Source organism: Chenopodium quinoa, unplaced genomic scaffold (genome assembly GCF_001683475.1).
Source record: "Chenopodium quinoa cultivar QQ74 unplaced genomic scaffold, ASM168347v1, whole genome shotgun sequence".
Lineage (NCBI taxonomy): Eukaryota > Viridiplantae > Streptophyta > Magnoliopsida > Caryophyllales > Amaranthaceae > Chenopodium > Chenopodium quinoa.
The window spans coordinates 2,796,851-2,805,889 of NW_018744991.1; the positions used below are offsets into that span (position 1 = coordinate 2,796,851).

Consider the following 9,039-nt stretch of genomic DNA (forward strand, 5'->3'; position numbering starts at 1 on the left):
AGCCGAAATTCTGATACATATGGAATGAACCCTAATATCAATTCAGCTGTACTTAATCTAGTTCACAATTTATGCCTTATTCAATTCAAATAATAGAAAGCCATCCATTTTGAGCCTTCACTTTCTGCCATCCAAACTTAAAGGCATCAACCCCATTTGGAGTAGTTTTCAACTGAAGAATATGCTTAGACCCCACCACAACAACATGCATATCAAAAAAACAAAATTGAAACTGTACAATTAAGATATGCATAATCCAACCATTCTTTAGATTTATGCAAATTTGCTAACTTTAATTTTATAGCTAAATCAAGCCAACTTTCTCTCAATCGTAAACTTTCAACTAGTTAACTTTTTTTTTTTTTGACCTAAACTAGTTAACTAAATCAAGCAAGTTGCCTAATTTATATGATCCCATGGAGCAATTGTGGACACATAAGGGTACATTTTCGGGTAATTCAAGGCTAAATACGCGTAATTTGCATATCAAAGTAATAAATTACTCGGAGTTACTAAAAAGTAAAGCACCAAAACATAAGGGATAAAACAAAAGAATACGAGTTTATACAAACATACATAGTAACCATTAATGTAACCATACATATAATCTAATCTTAATTCATCTTATTACCAAAAACAGAACAAAAGGTACTAGAATAGCATACAAATATGAGCTTCTCTAATCTCCTCAGCCTCTTCCAGGCGGGATAAATCATCCCTTCATCACCATCATCGCCGTCATTGTCGTCGTCATCATCATCATCCTCCCACAAACATAGGAGACATTACATTACATAGCACAACATAAGCATTAACACATGTAACAAACATTCTAAATTACATAGTCAGACCATTGAGTTATATGAGAAGTATGATCCATAGTTAAACTAGGAATCTTATCAAGTCTAAATGGATTTTCTTTACCACCAATTAATCTTGCAGGATTACCAACAGCAGTAGTTCTTGCTGGAACTTCCTTTAAAACAACAGAACCTGCACCAATTTTTGCACCATCACCAATCTTAACATTCCCTAACACACAAGTCCCTGCACCAATCAACACCCCATCTCCGATCTTCGGGTGCCGGTCTCCGCACGTCTTGCCCGTGCCACCTAGAGTAACCCCGTGCAAAATCGAAACATTGTTTCCAATCACAGCTGTTTCACCAATGACCACCCCAGTAGCATGATCAAAGAGGATCCCTTGACCGATTTTTGCTCCTGGATGAATATCAACCGCGAAAACCTCCGAAACTCGATTTTGTATTAGTAATGCTAGAATTTTTCTACCTTGTGTCCATAATTTATGGGCAATTCGGTGTGCTTGACATGCTAAAAATCCCTTGAAATTCAAGAAACATTGAACATAGCTTATACAAGCAGGGTCTCTTTCACGAACAGCTCGTAAATCGGCTTTAACATATTCCATGATTTCCTTACTTTCGACTAGAACACCAAGAAATAAATCAAAAAGGGTGTTTGAATTTAAGCTTGAAAAGCTCAATTTCGCTGCTAAATGATTAGCCAAAGCTTTTTCAAAGCATTTATGAGATAAAATTGAATTGTAATAGAAATTTGATAAGATGGGTTCTTGCTCAACATCAGATTTTGCTTCTTCCACCATTTTTGACCATAAATCATCATCTTCTTCTTCTTTTTCAGATTCTTCTTCGATGATTTCTTTCGAATTAATCGATTCCCGACTAATCTGCGAAATGGGTGCGCAGGAAACAAGATCAGAAAAAGTGGGTCGACAGTAATTTAAGTATCTATAACGATATTGATCAGTTTGAGATCGATCGGAATCGCAATTGTTTGAAGGCTCTGCTCGAGATGTATGAACACAAGTAGCCATTTTTTTTGTGGGCGATGATAAAAATGAAATGGGTATTTTGAAATTAGGGTTAGGGTAATTGGAAATTGAGATTGAATGGTGAGAATTGAGGAGAGAGAAAATGGATGATTGATGAAATGAAGGTGAGAGTGAAGGTCGGCTATGGTTATTATGAGTATATATAATACCCAAGAATTTTGAAGAAATTGAAAATTTTTGGGATAAATTTATGGAATTAGAGTAAACAAGTAGTAGGCTCATGTCACTGATTTTGTCACTCTTTCTTGCTTTAAAAAAATGTTTTTTTTTTTTTAATAATTTTTGTATTACTTGTATTTTGAGAGAGGGTTTCTATGTTGGTGAGGTTGTTTGTTTGTTGTATTTTTTTTGGCTAAATAAAAGGGTTTCTTCTATTCAAAAAAAAAAAAAAAAAGGGTTTTTTTTGGACCATTTTGTTAGTCATTGTGAGTGGGTGTTAGGATATAAGCTATGTTTGAAAAAGTCAATTGCAATTAGGGATACTAAGATTGGTGTTTCGTGTTGGTTTTACAAGGTTAAAATTATGTTATCAAATTAATGTGAGATTTATTGTTTACACAATTCATATTTGTAATACGGAGTACTTTGTTTTAAGTTATCTCAATGCATAATTTCAAAGATTTATTTTGAAAATATTTTCATAGATTAATATTAAATATATATTTATAGTCAAAGGTATAAGAGTGAAATAAAATCACAATATTACAATTTTTGTATACCAAGAAGGCACAATTATAAAATACTACGTACTCCATACGATATTTGTTTTAATAAAGAAAATCACAAAAAGGAAAATAATGTAAATTAAAGGTTCGATCATATAATAGATTCATAGATCTGGATACAACTAGATTGTTCATGTGCTTCACCATGAAAAATACAAAATTAAGTTGCCTTATCAAAGAGGATAAACATTTGCAAGGAAACTATTCTACATAATTAAGAATACATTAATATAATTATCTTATATTAATTGTCTAAATATGTAATTGAACTACTAGGGAAAGCAATGTGCTTAGAATTATTTTGATGAATTAATGAATTGGTTTCCTTTTGAAATGGATAAGATTTGAGATTCATTTAATTTTGGTTCCAAATTTAGTTGCACTGAGTTTTATGAGGTGAAGAAATCTAATGTTTGAAAATCAATCAAATGAAATTCATTGTTCCAAAAGCTATTAATCATGAGATGCATGTATGTAACCCTAATTTACTTCGTACTTTTAAATAGTCAAATGGATTGGTTGATCAAGATCAAAACTTGTACTACATGTTTTATTTTTACCAACAAACATGAAGTACTACATAATAATAAGTATCTCAAATACCTTCCATATACTATATTGAGTTTCATATTATTTGTATATCGATCACATATATAGTGTAATTTAGTACAGTAAAATTATATCTCTTAATTTCAAAATACATTATAAAGCTAGTGGATAATACATAAATCATATACTCGTGTACAGTTAGACAAAATCATATCATTGGTCAGATTTTAAGGTATTTGTTTTAAAACTTTAAATTTAAATATGTGCAAATATGTAAACATCAATATTTCAATATTAAGCATGACCGAGTAAAAAAAATAATTAACTTTTATAAATAATTATCGCCAAACGAATCCATGACTAATTTTTGTAATAGTGGGAAATTATGACTAATATTTGAAACATTATCCATGAATTTCAAAGCGCAATCAACAAAAAAACAACATACTAAAGTATGAAAAAAGTTCAGAAAAGTAATAAATTGAAAACTTGTGAAGTTAATTAGTAATAAATAGGAAAGTCTACTAGAAAGTGTTTCTTGCAAGTTGCACTCTAAATTATTTGCTTAATTGATACGAGTATGTAAAAAGTGAATAAGTGAGCTTGCAACATTTTTGCATCATATGTCGACAACCTTCAAATCTCCTCTATGAATCATCAAACTGATCATGATAATTACATTTTTCTTATTAAATACGAGTACAAGTCTTTCTCAACTCTACAATAACCAAAGCTCTTTAAATTAAATAATGTGAAGTCTTGACTTCTCATGCATATGAACTTTGTAAATATGAATAAAATAGCTGTTGTAATGTATATTCCAAATTGTTTTTTCACTAGGTTATCAAGTACTGGTACGTATAATTATATGAAGTGGTTGTTTAGCTGATAGAGGTTTTACGTTACACATTAAAGTTGATTAACCACAATATATTCAATTTTCACTAAAAATTGGTTAAACTATGTATTTGATTAAAAATAAAAAGTCGAGTTGTCACCCGACTGGCTGCTGCCCATCCGCGGATAAAATGGATAGATCGGCGGTTTTAAGTCCTCGGTGAAAAACCTTAACAAGATAATGTGAAGTGAGATTGTTTGAATCTAATTCTTGTCATTTGGCTTTTCATCCACTTGTTGTTGGCGACACGTGCATTCCCTACTAACACGTGATACTCACGGAATTGAGTTCTATCACTAGTTTATGGGTTTGCCTGTCAGATAATTTCATACGAATGATGCATATGTACTTACTACTTGTTGATTTTTTCTCCACATTAGCTAAATGTTTTAACAATGATTACTCAAATCTTAATTTCTCCGACTATTTGATTGGTCTCAATAATATGATACACAATTCTGAAATCTTACGAAGTACAAGCATGTTTAACTGTTTAAAATCGGTGGCGGATTTTGAACCATAATAGGGGGTTTAAACTTTAAAGTTTGATTTTTTAACTTTTTTGTTCAAAACAATTATACTTAGGGCCAGTTCTCATTGATTGAACTCAACTGAGCTGAACTGAACTGAATTGAGCTGAGCTGAACTGAATTGAGCTGAACTGAATATTTTATAAGAGAAGGAAATTAGGAGCTGAACTGAACTGAACTGAGCTGAACTGAATTTCAATGTAAAAGAACAGACCCTTGATCATTATGCCACAATTTTCTATACTCATTACAAGGCATCACAGTATACTACTTGTAAGTTACTACCAATTAGTTAGGAAAGATTTAGGGGTCTAGAAACCAACTCGCCCCGACTAAGATTGGCCTAGCTTTGTGTATATAAGATAAACATTGTACCCTCCTTTGACTCTGATCACGTAGTTGGCATTGAGCCATTATTGAATGTTTAAAATTATAAGTAGAGCATATGTTGAACATATTTAATTATTATTGCTTGGTAAAAGTTTTGGTTCTGGTCAAGAGTTGATTCAATAAGTTTGTTGACTCCGTAAAATATGAAGATTATTAGGTCCAGACGTACAATTATTTGGTTGTGACTTGTGAGATTCTAACCAAATGACAACTTTATCCTAATATTACTAGAGTTTGTGATTCTAATACTTGCACTCCCTCCAATCTGTACTCAAACGTTCATCTAAAATAAGTTAATCAGTTTTCAACGAAATCTCAAAATTAAACTTATCTACATATCAACATTTGTTTACAAATTGTCAATGAATCGTGACGACCCCATTTTTACTTAAAAGTATTAGAACTTTTCGTCATAACATACTATTCTTAGGATACTTTTTAGATAAATTTGGGTTGAATTAACACTTCAAATCAGATCGGGTCAAGTCTAACAAGCCCACATCCTACTAATCTAATGAGTTGCCGCAAATTGTGCAATAATTGGATTTCCCCAAGTTATATCGACTGACCAACAACAATAATTCAATAAATAAAATGAGAAAGGTAGTTACGTATGAGGTGACGTGGTGATGAAACACTTGCACAAAAATAGGTCTAATGGTCAAGAATAGACACCGTAGAGTATCTTGAAGGAATATTATTACCCGATTTTCAAATTCCCCACCAAAAGGTATCTATTGTTTGTTGACGCCATAACTGATCCCGTGATAAGAAATGGATTAATGGAGTCATGGCCTCCTCGATCATCTTCTGTCAGACGGTCTTATCAAATGTTCATAAATTTTAGTTAGTTTAATTGACTTTTATTATTTTTAAGACATTATAAATCATTGGATATACATTTTGATTAAGTTTTTTGTGGGAAAATAAAATTGAAATATTCATAATTTAGATAAGAATTCACAAATATTAGTTCATAATATAAACCTTTGTAATATCAATTAAAAAAAAAAAACAGGCTAATGCATTTTGTCTTAAGATTCATGTATTGATTACATACAATCATAAGCTTTCACAACTATTCAAATAAATAGTCATAGGGAACTATATATACTACATAGGAGCTTTAATAAAATATTCTATTCAACTTTATAGTGTTGAAGAGAGTCAAACATATCACTATGTAACCTTTTTTCCCTTTTCCTTCTAATAATCCCAAGTCAATCATAGATTAATTAAGTTCATAGTATCATGACTATCATCATTGTAGCATAATTTAATTAGTGGGCTGCTTTAATAAAGTAAACAGCAATTAGAGCTAATCTATTTCTCAATTTGCTTCCTTCCTATTTCATTACTTCTTGAATCAATGAATATATAACATCCCTCCTAGTTAGAGATTGAGTCTCACTATTAGAAATGAGTGTGAACTAACTATAATATCGCCTAACCACTAAGATTGATAACAACAATAAAAACAATACGTATTACAAAACACAAACTAGGAAAATAATTTTCTACGTATTTGTTTTCTTATGAGAGGTAGATTATGTAGAGATTTTTAATGAAGTTTGTTTTTAAGTGGGTGAGGCATGACATAAGGAAAGGGAGAATAAAGCTTTAAAAAGAAAGGAAGAATCCTCTCACATTTACGGAGTATCAATCAACACAAAAGGTACTTACGTTTTATTTGTATAAAAAATCATATTCGACTTTAATTAAGATCATTATATAATTAAAAAAAATTGCAAATATATAACCAAATGAGCACATATTGACTTGAAAATGAATCTTATTTATCATTATCAGTCTTTTTATTCTATTTTTATTATTACATCACTTGAAAATGAATCTTATTTATCATTATCAGTCTTTTATTCTATTTTTATTATTACATCACACAATATACAAGTATATTACATGACATAGAATTCATAGCTTCAGACAAATACTACTTAGTACTCCGTATTACTTAACAACGGAAGATGTAACGTATTACGTCTAGTATTTTTCTAGTCAAAACAAGACTACACCCTTCTCTTTAGATAGCAAACAAGATGTACATGATGCATCTTTATTAATATGGGACATATGCACATATCACTATCATTCTCACTTCACCGCAAAATGCCTAAAAGAATATTGACCTCTTATATATATTTGAATTTTTGATTAATAAACTTGATTTAAATTGTATGTGGAGTCTAGTGACCGCCCATTCATGCACCTAAGGAGCCAATATTTGTGTGGAATCTTCTTAAGATACGCAACAAATAGTTGTACAACTTAAAATTCTTCTCAATTGAAATTTAGTGTTTTCTTTTGATTATTTTTGGTAACTTTCATAAAAAAGGGAACTAATTTTGATGTGTTTGCTTTTTTCTATTCATTGGCACTTTTGATGATTTTGCTCCACTCTTTTGGAGTTTGTGGTCGCCGCATTTGATATTTTTGTGTGATATAGATAAGTTGTTGTACATTGATTTTTATATGAGAGATTCTTTATGTTGGGATTAGTTAACTCAATGATTGTGAAATAATTTGGGAATATAGGAGAGCAATCTTATTTAAAATTGTCTTAACTTGATCATTTTAAATTTTAATTTGAAGCATTTGAATTTACACCTCGAAAAATATAAGAAGCCACTTAAAATCTCGTATTTTTGGTATTCAATCGGATTAAAGTTATGTCAAACCTAGCAAAGCTATGGAATATTACGGGGGACTCAAAGAGCATTTACTTGACTTTTTTTTTTTTTCCCTCTCCCTTGATACGCTTTCTCATTCTTGGCTCATCATCACCAAATCCATCTCACCCATGTTTGATTGAGTAATTTATTGTTACTTTATATTTATTGGGTATGGACTTCCCCATCTTCAATAAGTTGAATGCCATGCTTCAAAAAATTATGATGAACTAGTGTAGGTTGTTGAGAGGATATTGACTAGTGTTTTGCTATATGTAGTGATAGTTTATCTTGTTAAGACTTTAGTTAGTTACGATTGATTTTTCATGATTCAAACATGTTGTAAGGATGACATAACAACAATCGGAGATCAGAATAGATAGCAAGCTAAGTGTCAGAGCAGTTGAAGACCCAGCACAGGCACCAAAAGAGTTAAGGAATTTGATCAAGGAAATCCTACTTCTCAGTTCTCATTATACCTATTTCTGTTGTTGTTATGTCCCTAGGAGTGTTACGTCTAGAGCTCATGACCTGGATATAAAGCCAGGAAAGGGACGTAGGAGTCTTATGTTCTCTTAACTTGTTTCACAGCTGTCAAAAAAAAAAAAAGGATGACATAATAGTTCTCGATTTTATTGATTAAAAAAAGTTTATTTATTGTTGAAAAATTATGTATTATATTTTTAGGAGTTGAAGAAAACAATAAAATATTACATGTTCTTCGTTATGTGTAACACCTCCAGAAATCAAGAATGCATATTTTAATCGCTCATTCAACTACTTCAACTCCATTCCTCTAAATGAGATATATTTGGTTACTATATGTCCCAACAGTAAGTATATTGAAAACAAGTACATACTACTTACTATCTTTGTTTTCAATATATAGTTCTTTAAATTAATTTTATTATTTGTGCGCAAAAAAATTGATGTGGTAAGTGTGTAAGAAAAAATTAGATGAAGTAAGAGAGGTATGTAATACGGAGTGTAAAAAGGTGAGAAGACATAAGAAATTGAAGAGCGAGAGTGGAAAGATGAAAATCTTATGGGGTTAGAAGCTTAAGATAGTAAAAGAAGTAATGCAAACCACGTCAAAAGCAAATTTCTATTTTTTTAATAAAAACAAAGAACAAAGAAACCCGTTAATTGACATGACAGGTCTATTTGATACCACCAAACAGACCCCTTATCTCAATCAACTGGTCTTTTTTCCTTCTGAATTATCAATTTTCAAACTTATGTAACAGACCCGCTGTCACTAAAGACGGGTCTATTTGTCCTCACAAACAGACCCCTCTAAGGAACGGGTCTCTTTATCAAACAGATCCCTGAGATAGAGACCCATTGTAAGGCGGTCTCTCAAGCATATTTTAACGGGTCTCTTTGC

At 31.2% G+C, this 9,039-nt stretch overlaps 1 protein-coding gene across 1 annotated transcript; it reads right to left on the bottom strand.

The window, feature by feature from the left end:
- Positions 1-535: 535 nt before the first annotated feature.
- Positions 536-2,183, bottom strand: LOC110706962 (serine acetyltransferase 1, chloroplastic-like). The gene has a single exon (XM_021884973.1). It carries the CDS (start codon positions 2,093-2,095, stop codon positions 833-835), a length of 1,263 nt encoding a protein of 420 aa, XP_021740665.1. The 5' UTR covers positions 2,096-2,183; the 3' UTR covers positions 536-832.
- Between the last annotated feature and the right edge of the window lie 6,856 nt (positions 2,184-9,039).